We start from the raw sequence: 27998 nt of genomic DNA on the forward strand, positions 1-27998 counted from the left end.
GGGAGGCTGCTTACCACAATCAACAATTATTTTGTAAGTAACGAGTAGATTATTTACTTGTTTGTGTACACAACCAAGATTAGACTACTACTCAAGACTTCAAACTCTACCTCGAATATGCATGCTGTTTCAAGCCCCGCAAACCTATTCAATGCACATGCGTTGTGAGCACAGCGCAGCACAGCTGTTGAAACCACTTTTTCCACCAGCTCTGGGGGAAATCTAGTGAATCGTTGAAACTCTGATTTCCCAGGCATTTTTTCCAAAGTGGTTTTTTTTCAACTTTATAGGTTGAATTGGCATTTCTGATGATTTGTTTCAGTAAGTGCATACCGAAAAGTATCAGAATCTTCAAAGTTGTGTTTTGCGCTGAATGTGACCTTTAATGAAAGTAACCAGTTCACTGACAAAATACTAACTAGAATCAACGGATAAATTTGTTTTGCGTCTATGTTTATACATCATACGTACCTACACATCTAAACAATGTTCTACAATGGCATTTTTACTACTGAGGACAACTGTGAGACTTCATTGGTTGTTTAGCGCTGCCCTCAGCAATATTCCAGTTACGAGATAACTGTCTTCAAATACTCAACTTGTGATCAGACGAAATCCAATTATGGGCATATCTAAGCAATTGGAATACAACAATGTGTCAATAAAGTCTGACCAGCTGATCCAATCAATCATCTCTTATGACAGTCATGTGTTGCTGAAGACAAGATTCTAATCTTCACAGGTTGTTTACTGTTAGGTTTATTTAAAACATCAAATACTGTATTGTATACCGCTATCTGGATATATAACATGAGAAAGATAACAATCACAGTCATTTTCAACATCTGATCAATGCTTAGGTATGTACATTATAAAGGTCACATTATAGGTTCCATGTGCCATTTCTCTGTACATTTTGACAAACCTACATTTAGCCCTGGATCCACTCCAAAGGTTCTCAAGATATTTAATTACCCATCATTGATTTTCACCAGCCAATCAACTCTGAGATAAAGGGAAACATACAGGTATCTCTTCAATGTGGAATTTCTCATAAAACTCTCTTGAAATCAAGCTGCTGAATGGAACACTGCACCTGGTTTGCATGTTGTTAACTTACATTTGGATATTTCAATTAACCTGAGAAGCGTAACAGCAAACCCAATATTTGAATCAAGGGGAGATAATTTGAGACCACAAAACCCATAGGAATGGATCTAGATGTTAGTGTAGATGTAATTCACATTTCAGCCATGCCATACTAAAAGTCAGTTTGTAATCCGTCAGAATTGCTGTACTAATGGTAAAAACAAATTTTTAGGCATTTCAAAAAACATTACCTGCATCTTTGTGCTATTGAAGTAGGTATTGTTGAAATGCTTGATGGCCTGAAGTGCTGAGTTCTCCGATTTGAAACCAATAAAAGCAAAATTTCTGAAGACACCATCTTTTGTGTATTTCATGGACAGGTCTGTCACCTCCCCCTTCTGACTGAACAGCTCTCTTAGTTTCTCTCCCTTGGTCTGAAGCAAAACAGGACAGGTTAATTTGATAACATATGCATTTATGTGTCTTTCACCCATGAAGGTCACGGAGTAGAATAGGCCTTCAGCAACCCATGCTTGCCATAAAAGGCGACTATGCTTATTGTAAGAGGCAACTAACAGGATCGGTGACTAACAGGACTCGCTGACTTGATTTACACATGTCATCAGTTCCCAATTGCACAGATTGATGCTCATGTTGTTGGCCACTGGATTGTCTGGTCCAGACTTGATTATTTACTGACCGCCGCCATATAGCTGGAATATTGCTGAGTGCGGTGTAAAACTAAACTCACTCACTCACTTTATGTGTCTTTCACCTGTGTATCAGCACAACACTTTGTCACACTCAGCAATATACCAGCTATGTGTCAGTAGTCAGTAAATAACCAAGTTTGGACCAGACAATCCAGTGATAAACAGCATGAGCATCAATCTACACAAGTGAGATACGATGACATATGTCAATCATTGATCAGTTCAGCAAGTCTGACCACCAAATCCCACTAGTTGCCTTTCACGACAAGTGTCGGTTGCTGAAGGCCAATATTCTAACCAAGACCTGGATCATAGTGGCTGCTCATGGGTCGTATCAACACAACTACCACAGATTGAGATGTAATACATTAGTCATTACAAGGATTGGCGTAAGAAAATATGCTGATAGATCCATTGCAATTTGCATACATTTGTTTTCTATTAGAATTTAGACTTTTAGAATTTAGTCGAAAGGTAGATGTCATACTCGATGTTGATCTTATTCTTGGATTTTCCGAACCAGCCCTTTGTGACTGCAATAAATCGAACACAGCTGTAACTAAATACAGTAGTATTCGGGTTATCACCTGACCAGGCTGGGGGAAGGTTATCCCAGAACCTTGTCCACAGAATAGTACACACTAATAGTACACACTATGTCTACTGGATCATGTAACTTTGAAAGGCTTGCAGTGAATTCATAGACCGACTGGTTCATAGACATGGAAATCCAGTGAATTCGTTGACGGATTGCGCAGTGGATTCGTAGGTGTTAGTAAATGATGTTAGTAAATGTTAGTTTGGTATTATTATTAATTATGACATTAGTGTAAACGAAAAGAGTTGGAGTTTGGTGAAATAAAACAATATATTAGGTAAGTGTGATCAGTGTTTTAAAAAACAGCACGATGAGCGGCATGCAAATAATATAATAATCTCAGAGGTTTCTGAAATAAGAACCAAAATGCATAATAGGTATAAGTATGATCAACATTCAGCTACGGAAACAAGCCCAGAAGTAGCAGTGGAGAAGAAGGATAGAGTGGGTTGGTCACCGACAAATAATTAACAACACACTTGAATATACACAGAGTATTTCACAATCAAAACAACTCACTATCTCCTATTTAACATTCACAACCACAGAATTGATCAACATTCAATGACGGTATTGACACAGACACAAGTCCAGAAGTAGCAGTGGAGAAGGTGTGTGAGTCACCGCCAAAGTAATTAACAAAATGCAATCAAAACAACTCACTAGTTCCTAAGTAACATTCACAACAACTAAGTGCAACCAAATTACTTCGAGGAGTAAACAGTGAAAAATTTCACTACTTTCTTCTTAGCGGAATTCGCCCACAAACAGTTATGACATAAAGCTCAAGATGGCAAAAACAAATCATTCAGCATCAACCATGGCTCTCTGCATTGTATGTGTCACAGGGGCTTGTAACGATGAAAACTGACATCAAGGTATATATTGTCTCTAATGGGGTATTTAGTAGTAATACCCCTTTAGGGACAATATATACCTTGATGGCAGTTTTCAGCGTTACAAGCCCCTGTGATATGTGTGAAAGAAGTTCGTCCCAGACAACATGCAATTCAGAGTGAAAGCTGCGACCAGTGTCAGCATCGTCTTTGTGACACCGGTATCAACACTGCAACATATCGGCAGATGACTAAATAGAACATGGACCTTACATATTTTCACTGAAAACAAAACAAAAAAAATCTTCACAATACATAAATCTAGTGGTTCATCAAATCAATATGCGTGCAGAATAATGTTATGCAATTATTTATACACGAAACGCCGCGTCTACGAACTGGTTCAGTCTACGAAAACACCGTCTCCCCTTTATAAGACATGATTTCTGACCGTCTGACATCTTTCCAATTCGTAATTTACAGATATACCCCTACTAAAAAGTAAACGATGCTACAAATCATTTCCTACCCCTTTTGGTAGATTCTTGACAATAACCCGTGACATTTTTAAAATATCTGGTACAGCCTGAATTCAAGAAAAATAAGATTTCTTCGCTTGTCAACAAAACCACATGGCTAAAATGCCGGAAGTGTACAACCGGAAATGGAAGTTTCTCCTTAAAATACGGAGGACACCCAGCTTAGATCGACCCGGAACAGGTCAAAACAGGTCAAAAGAGCCGAAGGACAAAGGGGCAAAAATTATAAATTGTGAGTAAATTGCGCCATTGGTTTTAGTGGTATAACATGACAGAATTTCAACCCCTTTTCTATTTGTGTGTTGTTCAGTATCTGTTCTGCCTGGTTGAGTGAGTGATTACGTCACAAGTGCACGTTTTGTAGTTTTCGTTTTGGTCAGTTAGTGTGATCAGGTCTAAGCTACAACATCTCCTATTTTCTCTGGTGTGATGTAGACATGTGGAAGGATTGTTTAAATCTACTTACACTGCATACGTTGACTAGAATTTATCTATATACTACCCATCAAAACTCACTTAAAGCGGTCACTGTTTATGGTATATATGAGCATGATATGCATACATCGACAATGGATTCCTCCATTTAGTCGGGGGCACCTACTCCAACCTTATGCTGATGAACTGCACGAGGGTCATAACTCAAATTGTCGAAAAGCATATGCAAATATCGTGCATGTGAACAGCTCCGTTTAGGTTTAAAATATCGGTAAGAATTCGCCGATTTTCACCGAGTTTCGTGATTTATTAAAGGGGCACTGATGCGGAGCAATTTCCGTGGACTGGTGTAAACTTTTGTTATTGTTTTTCTCCCGTGAGTACCCGGATGATATCCCAGAATTCGTGACTGGTTCGTGACCTCTGCTGCGCAATCCGTAAGCGCAATTGATAGTTTAATTATAGACAGATCAACTGAGGTGAAGTCATTTTTACTTCTTTCCAAATGTATTATGAAAACAAATGAAACACTTTGAAGGTTAATCATCTGCCCGTGGCAGAAATGGTAAAAAACTATTAGGACGGAAAAGTCTCTATATTTTGTCTCATAACCTTAGTTAGTTTATTGTCATACTTGTATGATTCTGAAAATTAATAAAAGAACGCACGATCTGCTTATACTCATAGTAAATTTCTAACATAACAGCAACATTTATACATTGTATAGAATGCCAATGTGGATCCTATTTCACACACACACGCGATCTAGTGTGTTTTTTCTGTCATACAGATTCTGCTGAATGCTACAACAAATAAATTAAAACAAAATGCAAAAAATGAATGTAAAACAGACTAATTTTATAGCAACAATGTCAGGCTACTACCTTGTTCAGGAATGTATCCATCAATATCCACGTAAAAGAAATCGTATTCCATTCATCTGCAGCTGGTAAGTAATCCTGCTCTGTGTCGCGTGTCTTACAACTGTCTCATTTGCGAAAAAGTAACACATCGTTTCACGTCTTTAGTTGGTGAAAACCAGATAAACCTCTCATTGGTCTCCCAAGATAGCACACCTGGCAACTAATTGTATGATGTCCACTATTCTAAGTAATTTCGTTAACCAATAATGAGCAATCAATCAATCAACGCAAGGGTGGTTAATTCTTTGAAGGGAGGATGTTGTTTTTGCACTTACACTTTACGACAAGGTGTAGTCATCTACACACACTGCCTTTTGACAAATCCGCTAGAAGATAAAAGTAATTAATCAATCAGTGAGTTATCGGTTAATCCTTTGATCGAGGTTTGTTTTTGTAACTTAGTTGATAAACCCTCTTGCATCACTTACATGCACATAACATTACATAACATACAATACATTTGCCATTACAGACCTTAATTTATAATGTTGAGTATTTACTCCAGACAGGAGAAATGCCAAATGGGAACCTTTGTTGAGTAAGTTGTGTTACTACTAATTATACCTGTTATAAATTCATTAATTGACCATCCAGAGAATGATGACAAATAACATGTGTAGGTTTACACCATCAAACGCGAGTTACAGCAAGGAAGATGTAATCTCTGTGTCGCATGCAGCCTGAAAACACTATTGGGCCGAAACTGTTTTGAGGATACCAACGGAATTTCGTTACATAAGGAATACACACGGGCATTTGCTGTGTACTTGGGTAAATAGGTGAAATAAGGGTTTTTTACGTAAGAAAATTTTCAGATTTCTCTACCAAAGGCATATCAACTGTGTGTTTTTATTATCATAAATAATAAACCATTGTAGCTACCATAGCTACCAAAATTTTCGTAAGATATTTGCTATCACAGCTGAACCAACACTCAGAATTACCTAAATATAAAGCTTTGCAATCTTCCGTACTGAAACAAATGGCTACGAGCCTGTAGACACCATATTTTCATGTAACATGATTAAATATCAGGTTAAAAACAATGAAATAGGATCAAATTGGATCAGTAACTATACCATCCAAGCATCCGAAAAGAACTACACTGCTGGGATATTTGGTTACGATCAGACAAGGAATACCATGGATATTTTTAAACAAATGGCATATGATGGGCATCCGGCCTCCCGACTGTTTAGGTGAAGAAATTCTGCTAATATGGACAGGAGCCCAGTTCCTTTGTCCGTCACGGTCGAAGGAGCGGGCGCTGACCAATTTGCGGTTTGATTTCGTAATTCGACCGTTGGCGAGAAACATTATTCGCTCCGCATCAGTGCCCCTTTAAGCTCGTGACAATGATGTTTTCAACGTTACGAATTTGTTTTACAGTCGATCAGTTCATGAGTAAAACGTACCAATAAACAATATGGAATATTTTGCGATGTTTAGAATAGAAGAGTTTAATGAAGTAAGTGGTCAGATTGACACTGCCGTGTCTAAAGCTTTGATGGGTAGTATATCCTGAAACATGTTACACATAAATGAAATACCCAACTTACACCAAACAAATGATTTTTACGATACGTTCAAAGTATATTCGAAAGTACTTGAATGATTGTTTTAAAACTATATTGGATTTGGTTTCTATCTTTAGAACAGCCGGGCTATTATAAATAATTGTGACGAAACTCTGACATCATGTTTTGAATTATCCTGAAGGGGTGGTGTCTTCAGTTTTGAATGAAGTAATGCATGCAGTTTGTAAAGGTGTTTCTTGCAGCTCTTACACCGCCTGGGGGTGATTGTGTAGCTTAGTGATTAAAGCGCTTGCTCATCACGCCGGAAACTAAAACTCACTTATTCTTCATTCATGTTTTATCACTAAACACAATCTGAGCAGTTGGTTTAGCCGCCGAAAGGAGCTGTATTTCAACAACAACACGGCGTGTCAACATTATATGGGTTCAAGGATACTCTACAATAGGCTCCCTGCTATAACATACCGACCTGAAACTTTACTACACATCTACTGTGCTAATACGAACACTAATACCAATTATTTGACTTAAAATGAAGTGGCAAAATAGTTAACCTATCTTCTACATGTAGGATTTCAGTTGTTACAACACTCAACTTACTTTTCAACTGTTGAAAATAAACCGGGCTCAATCTCAAATACTACGCTGCCACCATATTGGCTACACTGGTTACACAACGGCACGAGACATACGTTCAGCGGCTTTTCGAGGAGTTTCTTCTCCCCCTCTATATAGGCTCCCTGGTTATAGTAAGAATTAAGAGCAAGAATTATAAGTGAATGAATAGAAGAAATAAAGAAAAAAGTACATATGTGAATGAATGAAAGAGTAAATGATACACTACGGCCTTCCCTCCCGAAACATGTTAAACATCGCAAACTATCGCTAGAACACATGTGTTAACATCAACTGTGCTTTTTAAAAAAATCGACTTTGAGACATTTTTGTTTACATTAATAATTAATTCAGATATTATTGCATGTGGGGAATGACATGCACATTAACAAAATGTTAACTGACACTGACACTGACACTGACACTGCCCCACACCACTCAAAAACAGAAAGTTTAAAATTATCACAAAGCGTTATAAACACCTTTCCAGTTTTGTCAAATAATCAGAGCAACAAGAAATGTTAACATCAACAAGAAAGTGAGAAGTCACAGAACTACAATCATCAAGCATCACCAGCGTCAATGGCGGATCACATCTGGTCGTCATATTTTTCACACACATCAAATGCGCCCTAGCAATTTTTCTAAAATCATAAAACTATCACTATTACTTGCAAACACCTTTCATATGATGGTATATTCCCTCCCTAAAAATGAAAGGTATAAGCGAAAGAAGTTTTTTTAATAATAACTAGGAAGACTCGAACAACGCAGTTTAGTATTTCATTGACCGATCAGGTCAAATCAGCGATATGTCACATTTTTCACACACCTCAAATACACCCTAAGATGTTTTTTTAGATGCTGAAACTATCACTATTACATGCAAACACATTCACCTGATAGTTTATTCCCCTCTAAGGAATGAAAGGTGTGTGTGAAAGATGAAGCAATAGCTAGGAACAACACACCTCATTACACCGTAACCATTTTAAGTCATAAAACTATCACTATTACTTGCAAATACCTTTCAACTAAAGGTATGTTTCCATTCTAAAACTTAAGCTAATGCGTGAAATAAGTTTTTATCGACTTAATATCTTCAAAGTGAATCAAGAATGGAAGCCAGTGAGCTATACCACAAGTGCTGTGACGCACTGTATCAGTTTCTTGTGCCAAAACCTGCAATAGCATTTTAAGGAGAAGAAAATATATGCTTTGTCATTAACATTATTTTATAATTTATACTTTTTAAAGTCCTTTTGATGCAATCATAGTCTCGCATAATTCCAATAGTAGTGGTTTGTGTATATTTTATTTCGTATTTCATGTGAATATATATGCTTTTACACATTGTATTGTACTGTAAACAAAAAGTGAGACTTTAATAAACTGTCTGTGTGTCTGTCTATCGGTTTTCAGTTGTCTCAACACTCAGCGAGTGTAATCAGCTGTTGAAAATAAACCGGGCGCAATCTTAAATACTACGCTGCCGCCATAGTGTCTACAGTGGTCACGTGACGAGGCATATGTTCAGCGGCTTTTCGATTATTTTCTTCTCGCTCTATATATTAGCTCCCTGTGCATAATGAAAAGGGGGCCATAGGCTTGCTTCGTTATCAGCGGGAAACTGTGGGAATCTAGACTTGCCACCTTTCTAGATTTGCATGAGCCTTCTTGGATTTACTTGCGTCATGGACCGACAGACTATTGGTGGTGGTCAACGTGCAAATGCGAGCGATGCGAAATAGCCACGTTCACAAGGGATTTGGGATAAGGGCCGCAACTCTGCACCGCATACTCAGACTGATATGGCTACCGGGCCATACCACTCGAGCACTCAGTCACGCCTGAACGACTGTGAAAAAATGACAACTTTGGACAAATCAGAATGAGCAACACCTGCTTTTATTGCCCCACTGCAACTTCAACTCAAGCTAGGCACTATACGATGTGATTACAATACATTTCACTCGGAAACAACAAGTGAACAGAGCGTCACAGCACCTGTGTTATGGTACGTTATATCGACCCAGGCATGGCGACCTAGATTCAAACCTTCGGCCGAATAACCAGTCTGTTAGCAACACTGCTCAACAGGAAGTAGGAATCAGGTCTCTTGTAGCTGATGAACGGACACAACACGAGCAGGTTCAATAGACAGAACAAGCCAGGCCATATTGGTTCATGGTAGCTGATTGTATTTAACAGGTAAAACGTCTTTCATAATCAGCTGTTGTCACCAGGCTCACGAAGTGGCAACTTTTACACATACAGTATACGCTTGTGAGTGTTAAATATTAATACCCCTTGTCCAGCTGTGTTCGACAAGCTCACAGATGACTAAATGTCAGTTGTTTTCTTGGTTTATGTTTTTTTGTAAATTAACAACGCTGCATGACATGGCGTCCGTTTTAAAACTTAAAACCGAGCCCTTATAAATCATAGTGCGGTAATTTGAGATACCTGACTTCCTTGACAGGCGTTACGATGAAAGGTCATCACAGACATCAGGTCGAAAGAGACATAAATACAAAACGACCCGGCCACACTTCTCATTTAAACCTTGGCAGACAGTTTTGCCCTACTGTAGTAAGTATGTATAGGTGTGTACTGTGTAAATACAGTGGGCCGTTCTACACGTACCAGCTGACTTCGTGACCATGCTAGTTCTGCATGGTTGTGCCGAGTACAACAGCTTGGACCAAGAACGCCATGTTTCCTACAGCTTCCACACACTGCTCTGTTTGTGGTGATTTTCTGGTATTCATGTAGATGCGACGTTAGTATTCCGAGCTGTGTTGCACGCTATAGTAAGGTGGTACTTTCCGGAATGTTTAGGAACAACCGCAGAGTCGACTTACAATCAATCACTCCGGTTATCAGCACGACCCCATTGGAATGTTCACGGCGAGACTAAACGTGTACATGTGTTACTAAATAGTTTGTGTGATTCATCGGTTTTGTATGATTAACATTACTGTATCTCCGGATTGGAAGTACGCGGAAGTAGCAGTCGTGTCGCGATGAGTATAATGGTTCAGGCGCGTGTGTAGGATTTTGTCAACAGGGCGACAGCCTTATGGCCTGTTCATTTTGTTGTATGAGACAGACCGTAAACCAGTATATGAAATAAGGCCCGTCCGACCGCCCAAGACTGGCAGGATATCTGACGGACGGTCTAAATATACAGCAAGCTAGTCCCATGGTCTGGTAAATTGTTCAGATATCATGCATATGCCTATTTTCAAATTGTTACATTAAAGGGGCACTGATGCGGAGCGAATAATGTTTCTCGCCAACGGTCGAATTACGAAACGAAACCGCAAATTGGTCAGCGCCCGCTCCTTCGACCGTGACGGACAGAGGAGCTGGGCTCCTGTCCATATTAGCAGAATTTCTTCACCTTAACAGTCAGGAGGCCGGATGCCCATCATATGCCATTTGTTCAAAAATATCCATGGTATTCCTTGTCTGATCGTAACAAAATATCCCAGCAGTGTAGTTCTCTTCGGATGCTTGGATGGTATAGTTACTGATCCAATTTGATCCTATTTCTGTGTTTTTAACCTCGATATTTAATCATGTTACATGAAAATATGATGTCTACAGGCACGTAGCAAGCCATTTGTTTCAGTACGGAAGATTGCAAAGCTTTATATATATAGGTAGTTTTGAGTGTTGGTTCAGCTGTGATAGCAAATATCATACGTAAATTTTGGTAGCTATGGTAGCTACCCTGGTTTATTATTTATGATAATAAAAACACACAGTTGATTTATTTGAATTCGTAAACAAAAAACGATGACTTTGCCTTTGGTAGAGAAATCTGAAAATTTTCTTACGTAAAAAAACCCCTTATTTCACCTATTTACCCAAGTACACAGCAAATGCCTGTGTGTATTCCTTATGTAACGAAATTCCGTTGGTATCCTCAAAACAGTTTCGGCCCATAAGTGTTTTCAGGCTGCATGCGACACAGAGATTACATCCTCCTTGCTGTAACTCGCGTTTGATGGTGTAAACCTACACGTGTTATTTGTCATCATTCTCTGGATGGTCAATTAATGAATTTATAACAGGTATAATTAGTAGTAGCACCACTTCGGTTACTCAACAAAGGTTCCCATTTGGCATTTCTCCTGTCTGGAGTAAATACTCAACATTATAAATTAAGGTCTGTAATGGCAAATGTATTGTATGTTATGTAATATGTGCATGTAAGTGATGCAAGAGGGTTTATCAGCTGAGTTACAAAAACAAACATCGATCAAAGGATTAACCGATAACACACTGATTGATTAATTACTGTTATCTTCTAGCGGATTTGTCAAAAGGCAGTGTGTGTAGATGACTACACCCTGTCGTAAAGAGTGAGTGCAAAAACAACATCCTCCCTTCAAAGAATTAACCACCCTTGCGTTGATTGATTGATTGCTCATTATTGGTTAACTAAATTACTTAGAATAGTGGACATCATACAATTAGTTGCCAGGTGTGCTATCTTGGGAGACCAATGAGAGGTTTATCTGGTTTTCACCAACGAAAGACGTGAAACGATGTGTTACTTTTTCGCAAATGAGACAGTTGTAAGACACGCGACACAGAGCAGGATTATTTACCAGCTGCAGGTGAATGGAATACGATTTCTTTTACGTGGATATTGATGGATACATTCCTGAACAAGGTAGTAGCCTGACATTGTTGCTATAAAATTAGTCTGTTTTACATTCATTATTTGCATTTTGTTTTAATTTATTTGTTGTAGCATTCAGCAGAATCTGTATGACAGAAAACACACACTAGATCGCGTATGTGTGTGAAATAGGATCCACATTGGCAATCTATACAATGTATAAATGTTGCTGTTATGTTAGAAATTTACTATGAGTATAAGCAGATCGTTTTCAGAATCATACAAATATGACAATAAACCAATTAGGGTTATGAGACAAAATATAGAGACGTACATTGGCTTCGTTATTTTTCCGTCCTAATAGTTTTTTACCATTTCTACCACTGGCAGATGATTAACCTTCTAAGTGTTTCATTTGTTTTCAAAATACATTTGTTATGAAGTAAAAATGACTTCACCTAAGTTGATCTGTCTATAATTAAACTATCAATTGCGCTTACGGAATGCGCAGCAGAGGTCACGAACCAGTCACGAATTCTGGGATATCATCCGGGTACGCACGGGAGAAAAACAATAACAAAAGTTTACACCAGTCCACGGAAATTGCTCCGCATCAGTGCCCCTTTAAACTGGACAATTACTGTGTAAACATTGAACTATTGTGTCGCAAGCTCAAGGCATTGACTAACATAAAATTAATTATTTTCTTTCAATGTTCTGGTTAAAACCATTCTTGGCTGGTAACATTTTGAAGTTACCAGTCTTAATGTCTGGCCGAATGTTTGGCTTGTTTTATCAGAGACCATATAATAGATTATATGGTCTCTGGTTTTATGCACTGCCTAAACCACGTGCTGTCACTAAATGTTGTGAGAGATCGTCCCACAACCTCATGCCATGTCACCAAGTTTTGTTGTAGGACCCTTAACCACACGCCGTCCGTCACGAAGTCGTGTTATGTTACGACACATATCCTCGTGCCCTGGCCCCATGGGACGACTCATATCCTCATGCCCGGTCCCCATGGGACGACTCATATCCTCATGCCCGGTCCCCATGGGACGACTCATATCCTCGTGCCCTGGCCCCATGGGACGACTCATATCCTCGTGCCCTGGCCCCATGTTATTAGAGACATGCATGCACGGCTACAGCCTTATGCACTGACCTCAATTTCGTCCAATCACGGTCACAACCACGACTGTCTTATGTGTGTGGGGTTGGGAGGGGGTTGCGGTGGGGCCGGGGGTGGGGTAGGTGTTGGGGAAGTGATGTTAGAAGTAAGTCTGAAACTGAAAGTGTACTGGAGTACTGGATGACAGCAGTCTGTTCATGTTTAAGAAACCGGCCGCGACTGTATACAGCTCAGACCTGTGCAATATATTATACGGACAATAGCGTCAAAGGCAGATGCATGTTAGTGCGGATATTGACGCGCAGCTGATAGCCAGTCAATATACGTACAGTCCACACGTGCCAAACCATTGCCTCCCGACACACATTTTATCACCAATATATTGAGGTAGGGTCTGCAGTCACTTAAATGTTTTGTGTTCTCGGAAACGTATTCCTCGTTTCATAATAAAAGCAATGTAAGTGTAGCTCTAGATATCCAATTTTGATAGAATATATTTCATGTGTGTATAGTTTACTGAACAATTTTCAGTAGAGCACGCAGTGTGTTGTTTAGTTAATATACCCTCCACGTAGCAAAAATATTGCGTTAAACAACAAACACACAACATTTAAATCAATACGAAACACAAACCAGAACGTGATGAATTCCACACGTTCTATAACTCGTAATTAATGAACAAGTTTGTTTTTCAAAACGGAGAATAAGATATTTCTGTCACAATTTACAGAGTTAGAATACGTCTAATCTGGCTTTTCATTGCTGCGCGATTTCTCTAGTTACCGTAGTCACTAGCAGTAAGTCTTAGGCTTCGATTATGTTCAGATTCAAATGTATATTGAATGAATGGCTATATGCCAGTTTTACATGAAGTGAACGTGGTGCAGAACAGGATCACTTTACCAACAGATTCACATTTCATTTCAACCCTTTTCTGTGTTTGAAGACAAATTTCAACTGGATTTTAAATCTTGATAGTTGGTGGTTGCCATGCGGGGAATAAGGTGCTGAAGGTCGAATTAAATAATTACTTGGCATGTGTTGCTTTCGAATGTTCTTAAAGCATGGGCACAAAAGGGTGAAACGGTGCAGATTTTCAATGTTGTTTAAGTTACAGTGTGTAATGTGCTTTCAGACTTTGCAGTTTTATGATGTCTCCCCACATCAATATTTAGCCTTGTAGTCCAACTCAAGCACGAGCAAAGTCGGTTGCAATCATGTGCTCATCATGTGCCAAAGCCTCCCATGGTCCAGTGTCTGTTCCTAGCTTATGAAATTGACAATGAGCTCATGACAGTTATTTTAGGAATCAAACGTGAAGCTGTTTCGAGCTCGAAATGTTAAACTTGAACTTGATTTACTATTGAAATTGTGTATGGGTTGAAGACGATTTTAAAGAAACTCTAACTGTAATTTTCAAAACACTTTGACATGTAAGAGGTTTGCTGAAGGTAGACGCCGACATTTACCCTGGTTACGACAAAGACATTTGATTGAAACAACAAAATAATTCATAAAACTCTACATCTCGGACAGTCTGTTTTTATTTTGTCAGCATGAAAATGAAAATCTGTGAAAATGGCGCACCCGTACCTTCAACAAATCTCTTTTTGTTGCAGACCAACGGTACAGAAAGAGATGGGCAGACATCTTTAGACATGACAACAACACAAGACTGGTTTACATTTCGCTAGATAACAATTCGCTAGATCCGCCCTCTGAACACTTTGACAATGGAGGATTCTATAGATGAAGACGATTATATAACTGCTGTACCTCCGATCAACCCTATCAAAAACACTGTTGTCCTCTCCACTTCGTTTCTACTGTGTTACACTGCCTTTCAAGCAATTCAGAACCTTCAGAGCAGCTTGAATCAAGCTGCAGATCTCGGAGTGACATCGTTGGCTTGTGTGTATGGCATGATCATTCTGGCTGGAATTCTGTCTCCAATGATTATTCATAAAATTGGCACTAAACGAGCTCTAGTTTTAGGATGGGCTTCCCACTGTATGTACACTGCGGCTAACTTTTACCCGACGTGGGGAACATTGGTCCCGGCCTCGTTGCTTCTGGGCTTCTTTGTGGCCCCGATGTGGACATCTCAAGGTGTGTACATCACAACAATGGCGGATATCTACAGCAGAAATAATAACGTAGGAAATCACGAAGCTATGAGCAAACTGTACGGAATATTTGGACTTCTTTTTCAAGCAGCTCAAATCACTGGAAGTCTCATTGCTTCGCTTGTACTTTTTCGCGACGCGAAAGAAGATTTCCCCGCCAACGTGACGAGAATATGTGGAGCAGACGACTGCCCTGGGATAGCTAGCAGTACGACCAAGATCCCTCATCCATCAGAGTCTCTGGTGAACATATTGATGGGAGTGTATTTCACGTGTGCCTTTTTGGGTCTACTCCTGACAATGTGCTGCCTGACTCCAGTGACAAGACTAAGTCTCACAGATGCCACTCCGGCGTCCAAGGTCCTGGAGTGGTTTACGTCACTGAGGGATGTCAATCTGGTGCTGCTTCTGCCCTTCTACTTTGCCAAGTCGATGGTTGTGGCCATCCTGTTGACCAGCTTTACCAAGGTGAGAATGTCTCAGGGACTCAAAGGGGAACACAACGATTGTGTTTTCAACATTTTCCTTGACATATTCCCTTAGGTTATCCCAAGTGTCTAGCGCAAACTTATCGTCGTTGTAAACCGCGAGCATTATCCTTGCCAATATTTATAGATAAGGTTTTGAAGTCCATCTGTCATATATGCCAAGTACGCCTGCGTCATATATTTTCCAAACTGCTAGGTACTGCACACGTATGACAACATTCCATTTTGTGTCATCCTTGATTATCCAACATGTCTAGATATTTCCATTCAGTTATGGAATGCAGTTCTAAAGTAACAGACATTTCTTTCTTGATTCTTCTTCTGGAAACAACAGGTTCCAGTGAATAATTGGGAGATAATCCTATGGCGGTTACATTTTTGAAGTGATTATAGCTGGTTGAACGCTGCTAAATGTCATGTAAAACCGAATGCGTTAACCAGAAATGGTTATTGACAATTGTTCACTTCTAATTTGTAGTAACAGCCAATAAAAACGAGTCTATCTGAATTTCATGGTAGAATATGACTTAAATGTCAAGGTAATACACACCTGTAATCTCTCTAGGATTACGTCATCACATATAGTGACGTAAGTGTTACGTCTTTATGACTCATAATGGTCACTGAGGACCTGTCTCTGGCAACTACGAGAACAATACCGTGAATTATTTAACAATCCCGACAAGCATTAACTTGAAATTCATTAGAGGTATCAGTTTTTGTTTTTTATTTCGTCAACAAAGTATTATAATGCGCGGAGTTAAGGTTAAGCTAATGGAATATTTCAGTGACCTTGACCTTTTTTCTAGGCCTATGTGAGTTGCACTGTGGGAATCAAGATGGTTGGTTACGTTATGGCGTGTTACGGAGGTTCCACGTCTGTTGTGTCATTCGTCGTGGGGAAACTGGCAAAGTACGTCAGCAGGTACCCACTCTTTGCTGCTTCGTATCTACTGGAACTTGGGGCATTACTCTTCATGTTGCTATGGACACCCACTCCCGACAAGCTGTATATACACTTTCTTTTCACTCTGGTTTGTGCGGCAAGTGACGGTATATGGCAGACTCAGAGTGGATGTAAGTATACAATAGTGTTTACACTGTTTTGATGGCAATTAAATCCAAACTGTCATAACTGTCACCTAACTGTTATGTCGACCAAGGAACAAACAAAAGGAAATTCCCAACATGGCTGACGACTGAAAATAGAATCGTTGAATCTGATGGCGACAGGGACCGCGATAATATACTCAACAACAAAACAAACACTCGCATTTTGTTTTTAAATAGAGAGCATGAGCACTTTTATGAGATTTCATTTTTTGAAAATTGCGGTTATTATTATTTTTGCTGTTTAGTATATAATGATGTGACTCAATGCTACGAGAGTTTTATACTCATCACAGTAACATATTTCTGTTTCAGCCCTGGTTGGTATTTTCTTTGCCCACAAGAGGGAGGTAGCGTTCGCCATATTTTCAACGTTTGGATCTGTGGCCTTCGCCATTACACTGGCGTATGACCAGTACGTGTGCCTCAGCACGAAACTGTACATAAGTATCGCGCTGTGGATTCTGGGATCGATCTGTTATATTGCGGTGGAGCTAAAAGTTGCTTTTCAGAAGAACACTGTCCTTGAATATGAAGAAATCAATTAAACCGAACTGCAGTGGATTCTTGAAGACCGCCAGATCTTAGCACTGACTTGCGATGGAGTAAGGATGTGACATAAGAACTGCCCGGAGCCATTTCCCTGTACGATTAGAACGACACAATTGATCGAAGAACTTTCTTGTTTCTTGTGTAGCCTTAGGGACTGCTTGACTCACACATGAGTGTGTTAATGTTTTAGCTTTAATGATAACTTGACGATGGTACGGTTATCCTAGCGTTGTTATCGTCGTGGAGGATGGCGGTTGTGGAAGTGGAGACGCCCGTGGAAAGTCATGTAATATGACATATGTTATATGGTCCGGTTCGTAAACATACGGTGTTTTGAAAATATTTGATACAGCAGTGGGATTGATTAAAGTGAACTACAACCTTCCATATTTATTTAAACACTGTTCATGCCATAGAACCCATTTCCTACCATGCCAGAACAGTCTCCCAATCCATGCTACAACCATCAGTCAGTGTATCTTCTGTGAACCAGAGAACATTTCCTGCCATGTCAGAACAGTCTCCCAATCCATGCTACAACCATCAGTCAGTGTATCTTCTGTGTATCAGAGAACATTTCCTGCCATGCCAGAACAGTTTCCCAATGCACACTACAACCAACAGCTAGTGTATCTTCTGTGTATCAGAGAACATTTCCTTTCCCAAACTCTATACTTTATATAGGCTCCCTGCCAAAACGATCCGGTTCAGAATATTTCATCTGACAGTGCTTAAACATTTTGACACATGTATGCATATATAATCAGTTACCTTCCCGGGGTAGGACACTTCCGCTATACGCGCTACAACGTGTTACGCGGACTAAGCTACAACATTCTAAATATGTATGTATATCTTCTCAGAGGACATTTCCTTGATCTAAACTTGATTCCTAAGTTGAAACTGACACTGTAGTTAACCGGAAATCAATCCGTCAAAGATCCAACAAGCTGTGTGATACAAAGGTAGTGATCACAGCAATAATGACAACAATGGTAGTACTCACCTTAAGAAGGTAGAGTATCCATGGTATAGTGATATATTCCCCGGGGAAGGTGAGTGTCAATTGAAATGATGATGGATCGTCATGATGATGGATGCTTCTTTGTTTATTCTAAATAAAAAGCCACTGAGATAAAGCTTGGAGGTCAGGCGGGAGGTGGGGTAACGACGATGGCCCAAGTTCGAGGGAGGTGGGGTAACGACGATGGCCCAAGTTCGAGGGAGGTGGGGCCGAGTTCGATTCCCCTCATGGACAGAATGGGTGAAGCTTGTTTCTGTTGTCATCCGCCCAGATGTTCTTGGAATATTGTTTGAAACGGCGTACAATCGTCGTCATCTGTCATCTGTCATTCGTGTTCACGCAGTCAACGCTGTCTGATGATACCAAGTTTTGTTAGTGGTATCCATATTCCTATATTTGAACCTTGAAAACACTTTGTTCTTCCCGCAGTTCAGTTATTTAACATGCTCTGATTGTTATTGAAAGAACGAAAGAAAGTACATGAAAGGCATCACATTGATGCAGGACAAAGCAAAAAAACCGGGCATTGTCATAAAATATACATGCGGCATGGTATAAGTTTTACTTTAAGGTCATAGGTTTAATTAAATAAGTATCTGGATGTGTAGTTGTATCTGAAGAACCATTTACGTCTCCATTAAAATCGGCTCTTCTGTGTCATCGTGCTAAACAGGACAGAAGCCCTAGTTTACTGCCAGGGGCACCGACACCACTACTCTCCATAGGTTCCTAGGTTGCTGAACTTTGATCTTTGACCTCTGCGTTCTTATTCTGCCACAAAGGTTCTCAATTAGATCAGGGATCGTCTACAACAGGGATAGGTCACTCGCTTGCTTTCTTTACCATTTGTAATAATTAACGTGTGCCTCGTCATGCACCAACGCACACAGTGCCTCGGCTCGTTCCCAGTGCAACTTCAGTTGTGTTTAACCAGGGAGGATCTATAGAGTATATACTTTGTAGATTATCCCTGGTTTAACAGAACTTCAGTCAGTTTATTGTATCAGTCGGAATTTTACAATGAATGAATGAATGAATGAATGAGTGAATGAATTACGGTAAGAATTAAGTGCAAGAATTATGTGAATGAAAGAAAGAAATAAAGAAAAAGAAAAGAAAGTACATATGTGAATGAATGAAAGAATAGATGATACACTGCGGCCTTCCCTCCCAAAACATGTCAAAGAATGCAAAAGTATCACGAGAACACATGTTAACATCCGCATTCCTTTTACAAAATCTATTTTGAAACATTTTGTTTACATTAATAATTAATTCAGATATCTTATTACATGTGGGGAATGGAATGGACATTAACAAAATGTTAACTGACACTGTCACACTGCCCTCAAAAATAAAGTGTAAAACTCTCACAAAGCGTTCTAAAACACCTTTCCAGTTTTGTCAAATAATAAGATCAACAAGAAAGAAAGAAGTTATGAAACTATAACCCTCAAGCATCAATGGCGAATCAGATCAGATCGGCAATATGTCATATTTTCCACACACCTCAAATACACTTTAACATTTTGTTTTGGATTATGGAACTATCACTATTACTTGCAAAAACATTCCACCTAATAGTATATTCCCCTCATAAGAATTAAAGGTGTATGTGAAAGATGTATTTGAGGAAGTAACTAGGAATACTCAAACAAGGGCGTATAACATTTCAATGGCGAAATGTCATATTTTTCACACACCTCAATTACACTCTAACAATTTTTGTCATAAAACCTCATAAAACTGTCACTATTACTTGCAAATACCTTTCAACTAAAGGTATGTTCTCCTAAAAATTAAACGAATGTGTGAAAGAAGTTTTTATCAGCACAATTTAGTCTATCTTCGCGGTGAATCGAGAAAAGAAGCCAGTGAGCTATAACTTACCGACCTGAAACTTTACTACAAATCTACTGTCCTAATACGGACACTAATACCAATTATTTGACTTAAACTGAAGTGACAAAATAGTTAACCTGTCTTATACATGTTGGATTTCAGTTGTTATAACACTCAGCGAACTTATTCGGCTGTTGAAAATAAACCGGGCTCAATCTTAAATACTACGCTGCCACCATATTGGCTACACTGGTTACGTAACGACCCGAGACATACGTTCAGCGGCTTTTCGAGGAGTTTCTTCTCCCCCTCTATATAGGCTCCCTGATTAGATCATTTACGATCTGGGGGTTTGTTTCTTTAGTGCATGAGTAAAAGTTTCAAGAACCGCCAGTTCTCATGCCACTGTTATGCGCATTCAATGTTGTTTTCCTCCTAAAAGGGGTCTCTTCAACGCGGTCAGTGTGTATACTTCAGTAACATGTTTGTTTGGGGAGGAGATGGGATGCGTCTGCTGACAGACTAGAAACTGATTTACAGAACATAAAGATGACATTTATCTCTTAAAGGGAATCTCGGCTCCATGATCTTGCCCCGTTGTTAGTACAGGTCATAGCAGTCAATACCTTCTGGGACACTGAGTCATTGTGAAATTAATTAATAGCTGTTAGCTTAATAAATAATAATAATGATAATGATTAATTCTAAAGCGCCTAGTATCCATGGACGGGTGCTCACCTGCACAATGATTATTTTTAAACCAAATCGAAACATGTTGGAATTAGTAGACAGTTAAAATGAACTTTGACACTGACCTAAATCATCAAATCGCGGCAACAACAGTCTGTGATTGATTGAAGGATGTGGTGTCATTGCGTCAAGCATTGCAAAGAAACAGGTAATTGCGATATTGATCAGGTTTAGCAATCAGTTTACATGATGTTTTTATCAGTTTCAGACCTGGTGACGGGTATCGTAACCTTCCCGTTCCTCTCTGAACTCGGTGTTTGATGATGTCGACAGCTTCAGCTTTTTGACGACAGCGTCCTCTACAAATGGCAGACGATGCCCTAAAAGTGAACCTCGACGACGGCCTCAGCCTCAAAATGAAGCCTATGAAAAACACCATCGTCTTGGCCTTCTCGTTCTTCACCATCTACACGGCCTTCCAGGGCCTACAGAATCTCACAACCAGCATCCTCCAGCTTGAGGGACTTGGAGTTGCCTCCCTTGCTTGTATATACGCCAGCTGTATCTTGACCTCGGCAATAAGCCCATTATACATCCAATGTGTAGGTTTAAAACCGACGTTTATTCTGGCCTTCGTCAGTCACTGCCTGTATTGTCTCAGTTACTTCCATCCAACATGGTGGACGCTGATACCGTCATCAATACTGTTAGGTCTGTCAGTCTCGCCCATGTGGAACTCTCGTCATTTATACATAAACGCCATGGGTACCTGGCACAGTAAAGCTAACAAGGTAGATCTCCATGGCTCTCTCAGTAAACACAATGGAATCTTCTACGCCTGTTTCTGCTTCGCCCAAGTGACAGGGAACCTTTTGTCGTCTGTTATTCTTCATCAAAGTTCAACAGACCAATCAGATCTGAATCAGACAAAGATCTGCGGCGCTGACGATTGCCCCGGGGTTGAGAACAAGACGACAATAATTGTCCAACCGGAAACTGCTGTGGTCAACATGTTGTATGGGGTCTATCTGGCCTGCCAGTTACTGGGTCTTGGGGTCACCGTGATGTTTCTTAGACCTTTGAAACTTGAAGGGGGTGACCAGGCCAGCCTGATAAGGACGTCGTTGGCGTGCTGCACGGTGCTTAAGAAGAAGGTGCTGTTCCTGCTGATGCCACTGTCTCTATCTCAGGCTATGAACACGTCTATTCTCCTCACTAATTTCACTAAGGTAGGTAGAGAGAATGGATTCGCCACTACTTGGAACGAGTCAGTAAGGTTTTTTAGACGTCACTCGACGCTCTCTTTAAGATGGTACATGAAACCTCAAGCTGCACATTTCCTAGACATCTACCACGCACAAATCATGATTCATAATCGGATCGAATCTACCGGTAAGGTCCTTTTGTGACTATGTGAAGTAACTCTGAAGGTGAGGTAGCATTATGGTTAAAGCGTTCGCTCGTCACGCCGAAGACACAGGTTCGATTTCCCATTTCTGGTGTACCCGTCGTGATATTGCTGGAATATTGCTACACGCGGCGTAAACCTAAATTCACTCACTCACTCACTCACTCACACAATCTGCTGCTTCGCACGCACCGTTAAAAATAAAACAATCGAATCTTGACCAGACAACCCACTGAGCAACAGCATGAGCATTGACCCTCGCAATACGATGGCAAGTGTCAACCCAGTCAGCGAGTCTCATCTCGTCAGTCGACAATCATGAGTTGCAACAGACCAGTTCTAGCTGGGATTTCAAATAGTTGGTACAGATGCTACACTCTTTCCCTGAATCACAATTACAGCTAGTACTAGCCTTTAGTTGGTCTTCACACACTATCTGAGTGGCAAATGAAAATAATCATCTTCGAAAGTAGATCACAGACGAAGCCCTGTAGAACACGTCTTGGGACACAACTGATAATAAAGGTGAAGGAACAAGTTTTAAGGATGATCAACTTCTTTATTTTCACAATGGCGACGTTTCGGTATGGATTCGTCTACCGTTTTCAAGCATGAGAATCCATACCGAAACGTCGCCATTCTGAAAATATAGAAGTTGATCATCCATAAAACCTGCTTGAAAACGGTATAGGAATCCATACCGAAACGTCGCCATTGTGAAAATAAAGAAGTTGATCATCCATAAAACTTGGTCCTTCACCTTTACCTCAGCAACTTCTAAAATGCCTCTAAAACAGTCTAGGGTTGATAATACTTGAATCTCATGGAAACATTAAAAAATAAAAATACGCAAAGCTAAATGTGCGAACCAAACACAATTGTATTTGTATCACCTCCCTAAACAGACTCGAGAATAGAAGCTTTCAGTGACTGACCCGTGAAGCTGGGGCATTCGTCATTAGTCGTTACTTCCTGTAAAGTTTGCGTCGGCTTGTCCCGGAACTCAAACGAGGTGATCATGATAGGTGTTGGCGACGTCGTATTGAGCCTTGTGACCGGGTGGTGTATGACCGGGTGGTGTGTGACCTGGTGGTGTGTGACCGGGTGGTGTGTGACCGGGTGGTGTGGGTCGTTGATTAGCTGAAGCATCGCTGTCTTGGCGGACTAGAAACTATACCAAATGCGTCCTGACGAGCATTTTCCTCTTTAACTCCCATCAAACTGTTTATTTTTCTCCCATCAAACTGTTTATTTTACAGGCCTTCGTCAGCTGTTCCGTTGGAGTCAAGATGGTGGGCTACGTCATGATGACATTCGGCATAACATCGGCACTGTCCGCCGTAATCTTCGGACATGTCGCCAAACTCACAGGCCGTAAACCTCTGATAGCTTTTACCCTGATTTTAGACATCACCACCTTAGTGGCGCTGTTACTATGGAAACCTCTTCCTGAAGAACTGTACCTGCTATTTGTCATGCCATCGATCTGGGCGATCGGGGATGGCATATGGATGAGTCAAATCACGTGTAAGGCAAACTTATTTTTCACCGACATAGTTCTATTGATTGATTGATTTTTAACGCCGGACCCAGCAGTATTCCACTTATATGGCGTCGGTCTTTAAATAATCCAGTCTGAACCAGGCAATGCAGTGATCACCAGCATAAGCGTCGATCTACGCTATTGGAATACGATGACAGCACGTTTTTTACCATTATAAAAACCACAGGGGCTTGTATCGCTTTGAAACGGCGTTCGAAAGACATATAGATGTATTGACCCTACCCTAGTACTATATAAAAGTATATAGTATATAGTACTAGGGTAGGGTCAATACATCTATATGTCTTTCGAACGCCGTTTCAAAGCGATACAAGCCCCTGTGATAAAAACAGTATACACTTTCTCATCTCACATCACTTCACCTTTCCTCGTGTTTACTTCCAGCTTTGATCGCCATGGCATTTCCCAACCACCAGCCCGCTGTGTTTTCCAACCTTGGTACCCTGGGTAGTATAGGCTTCACCTTCGTACTGGTCACAGACCGCCTCATGTGTCTCCGGACCAAGTTCTATATCGCCATATTCCTGTGGTCCCTGGGGGTCGTCGGCTACATCGCACTGGAGATCGTCCTCAAGCTCATGCCTACAGAAGAAGTGTCTGCCTCCTACCACCGTGTGAGCAGAATGTCGGACGACGACGACGATGACTGTGATGACGTCGTTGAGTTTGACAGCAAAACTCTTCAGTCCAAGGTCGATTAGTATGCTAAAATTGGTTCTTATTCTACGAGTACTTGTAACGCCACGACCTTGACACCTTTCTCACTTTAAATAGGTGGCGGTACATGGGCATTGGGAAACTGGGCCCCGATCAACGAAGCGTTCGTGACGTTACGACTTGTAACTCAATAGTTTATCATAGGCACACGCAGATCTTAGCGCTACGTATGTTTTGTGGATCGAGAACCAGGACGTTTAGAGTGTTAGTGGTCCAAAAACCCACGTTTCGGTCTCTGAATGTCACTGAAGTGAGAGAGAGAGGGAGCTTTTTTATTTTCCTACGCAACTTCGTTGTTTGACTTGTTTAGGCACAACGACCAAAACAAAAAGTCCAGTCCATTTCTGTTGGGACCGAGAAAAGACCAGGTGGCCTCATGCATTCGCTCATCACAAGGAAAACCAGGGTTCGTTTCTCCACGTGATTACATGTGAAACAATTTTCTTGTGAACGCTGATAGAACGGACACAGAGCAAGTTCGTCTTAGTCATACCGTTTTGCTTCCATAATAAGGCATCAGGTATTTTCACAAACATGTTCATCAGAAAACACCTCACAATAAGTTGAATTAAATTACTCATAGCAATACATGATCTGTGGCTGATGCTACTTCCATATGACTCCCCGGATGGTCTCCAGATGGTTTTCTACTTAATCTCAAAATAGACAAGAAGAGGTGAAGAACATTTGCATAACGACCATCATGAGCACACTCGTGTCTTACCCGGCGAGGGTGTTGTTTTATAGTTTATACGGTATCACAGTTTAATAAGGTAACCATGACGTAAATACAACAGAGAGAAGTTTTGAAATGTAACGGTTTGCTTGTATGGCTTTGTCATTAGTTAGGTTCATGTGCTAACTGCCAGCCTATAGTTAACGTCCTTGGGAAGTCATGGATAGTCTCTGTACACTCAGCCTGGGGTATGTATAGATCATGGATAGTCCCTTTATACTCAGTCTAGGGTATTTGTATAGATCATGGATAGTCCCTTTATACTCAGCCTGGGGTATTTGTCTGTATAGATCATGGATAGCCCCTTTATACCTGGCCTAGGGTATGTGTCTGTATAGATCATGGATAGTCTCTGTACACTCATCCTGGGGTATTTGTCTGTATAGATCATGGATAGTCCCTTTATACTCAGCCTAGGGTATGTGTCTGTATAGATCATGGATAGTGCCTTTATACTCAACCTGGGGTATTTGTCTGTATACATCATGGATAGTGCCTTTATACTCAACCTGGGGTATTTGTCTGTATAGATCATGGATAGTCCCTTTATACTCAGTCTAGGGTATTTGTCTGTATAGATCATGGATAGTGCCTTTATAACTGGCCTAGAGTATGTGTCTGTATAGATCATGGATAGTCCCTTTATACTCAGCCTAGGGTATTTGTCTGTATAGATCATGGATAGTCCCTTTATACTCAGCCTGGGGTATGTGTCTATGTAGATCATGGATAGCCCCTTTATACTCGGCCTAGGGTATGTGTCGGTATAGATCATGGATAGTGCCTTTATACTCGGCCTGGAGTATTGTCTGTATAGATCATGGATAGTCTCTGTACACTCATCCTGGGGTATTTGTCTGTATAGATCATGGATAGTGCCTTTATACTCAGCCTAGGGTATTTGTATAGATCATGGATAGTCCCTTTATACTCAGCCTGGGGTATTTGTATAGATCATGGATAGTGCCTTTATACCTGGCCTAGGGTATGTGTCTGTATAGATCATGGATGGTGCCTTTATACTCAACCTGGGGTATTTGTCTGTATACATCATGGATGGTGCCTTTATACTCAACCTGGGGTATTTGTCTGTATAGATCATGGATAGTCCCTTTATACTCAGTCTAGGGTATGTGTCTGTATAGATCATGGATAGTGTCTTTATACCTGGCCTAGGGTATGTGTCTGTATAGATCATGGATAGTGCCTTTATACTCAGTCTAGGGCATTTGTCTGTATAGATCATGGATAGTCCCTTTATACTCAGCCTGGGGTATGTGTCTATGTAGATAATGGATAGTGTCTTTATACCTGGCCTAGGGTATGTGTCTGTATAGATCATGGATAGTGCCTTTATACTCAGTCTAGGGCATTTGTCTGTATAGATCATGGATAGTCCCTTTATACTCAGCCTGGGGTATGTGTCGGTATAGATCATGGATAGTCCCTTTATACTCAGCCTGGGGCATTTGTCTGTATAGATCATGGATAGTCCCTTTATACTCAGTCTAGGGTATGTGTCTGTATAGATCATGGATAGTGTCTTTATACCTGGCCTAGGGTATGTGTCTGTATAGATCATGGATAGTGCCTTTATACTCAGTCTAGGGCATTTGTCTGTATAGATCATGGATAGTCCCTTTATACTCAGCCTGGGGTATGTGTCGGTATAGATCATGGATAGTCTCTGTACACTCATCCTGGGGTATTTGTCTGTGTAGATCATGGATAGTGCCTTTATACTCAGCCTAGGGTATTTGTCTGTATAGATCATGGATAGTGCCTTTATACTCAGCCTGGGGTATTGGTCTGTATAGGTCATGGATGGTGCCTTTATACTCAGCCTGGGGTATTGGTCTGTATAGGTCATGGATGGTGCCTTTATACTCAGTTGGGGTCAGTATATCGATGTAGATCATGGATAGTTATGATATTGTACTTTTAGGGATATTCTCTGATGTTGAACCCGGTTTGACAAAATCATCTGAGGCTACGGCTGTCTTGTCTAGATATGACTTTCAACAGTAATGAGATCGCTTTGAGGAAGAGGGCCCACATGGTCTAAGATCCAGGCCAGCTATTCTCGAAATGTTCGTAACCCTACGAGCTTCGTAAGCCCATTCTTAACATATTGGCTACGATCAAAGTTTAGAATTCTTAGAGTTACGAACGTTTCGAGAATAGGGCCCTGGTCAAGCTACAAGAAAGCGTTGAGCACTGCTGTCATTATTGACATAGTCATGACCTTTCAACTCTGAATATTTTGTACATATTCACCTTATTCCACAAACATCAGTCACTGCAGCGTCGACATTCGCAATTGTTGGATTTCTCAGGAAGACTCAAACAAAGATACCTTGTAAATTATCCCTGGTTTTGTGAATTGAGAGCCGCATCAACTTGCGACAGATGGGTAATGAATAATGTATGGTGATAGTTGACATGAATACATGTTTGTATGTTTGTTTGTATGTTTAAACCTTACAATAGGTGTTGGTGCCTGTGTTAGTGGTAACATCACTGACAGTATTGTTTTATGCCCGTGGTTGTGGGGGTGGGGGAAGAATGTTGCATGTAACATCGCTTATTTTATTCAAATGTTTTGCGAAGTAAATCATGAACGCGTTTTGATAAAATGCAATTATATTTGTTTACATCGGGAGTGTTGTTTCATGTCAGAGATT

General features: G+C 40.4%; 2 protein-coding genes across 5 annotated transcripts in view; one reads left to right on the top strand and one right to left on the bottom strand.

Annotated features, from left to right (window-relative positions):
• LOC137257424 (probable RNA-binding protein 19) overlaps window positions 1-3954 on the bottom strand; it is a 23795-nt gene extending 19841 nt beyond the window's left edge. The window contains exons 1-2 of the mRNA XM_067794759.1: window positions 3766-3954; window positions 1341-1523 (exon numbers count right to left, since the gene is read on the bottom strand). Coding sequence (XP_067650860.1) covers window positions 1341-1523; window positions 3766-3801 — 219 coding nt within the window. The 5' untranslated portion in view covers window positions 3802-3954. The remainder of the gene's footprint in view (window positions 1-1340; window positions 1524-3765) is intronic.
• Window positions 3935-27968, top strand: LOC137257452 (protein unc-93 homolog A-like). 4 transcript variants are annotated; one of them, XM_067794806.1, is made up of 4 exons: window positions 3935-4007; window positions 14677-15651; window positions 16481-16748; window positions 17097-18472. In XM_067794806.1, exons 2-4 carry the CDS (start codon window positions 14791-14793, stop codon window positions 17327-17329), a joined length of 1362 nt encoding a protein of 453 aa, XP_067650907.1. In that variant the 5' UTR covers window positions 3935-4007; window positions 14677-14790; the 3' UTR covers window positions 17330-18472. The 4 variants fall into 4 exon arrangements, with proteins under 4 accessions (XP_067650907.1, XP_067650886.1, XP_067650893.1 ...); XM_067794785.1 differs by lacking the exons at window positions 3935-4007; window positions 14677-15651; window positions 16481-16748; window positions 17097-18472 and adding exons at window positions 8795-9497; window positions 21152-22118; window positions 23557-23824; window positions 24246-27968; XM_067794792.1 differs by lacking the exon at window positions 3935-4007 and adding an exon at window positions 8795-9497.
• The last annotated feature ends 30 nt before the right edge of the window (window positions 27969-27998 follow it).

The sequence above is a fragment of the Haliotis asinina genome, chromosome 1 (assembly GCF_037392515.1).
Source record: "Haliotis asinina isolate JCU_RB_2024 chromosome 1, JCU_Hal_asi_v2, whole genome shotgun sequence".
NCBI classification, from domain to species: Eukaryota; Metazoa; Mollusca; class Gastropoda; order Lepetellida; family Haliotidae; genus Haliotis; species Haliotis asinina.

Bases quoted from the DNA above. Each gene is read 5' to 3' on its own strand.
- LOC137257452 (XM_067794785.1), top strand. From the start codon at position 21,255: ATGGCAGACGATGCCCTAAAAGTGAACCTCGACGACGGCCTCAGCCTC. The intron at 22,119-23,556 runs GTAGGTAGAGAG...TTTATTTTACAG, and splicing joins TCCTCACTAATTTCACTAAG to GCCTTCGTCAGCTGTTCCGT. The intron at 23,825-24,245 runs GTAAGGCAAACT...GTTTACTTCCAG, and splicing joins ATGGATGAGTCAAATCACGT to CTTTGATCGCCATGGCATTT.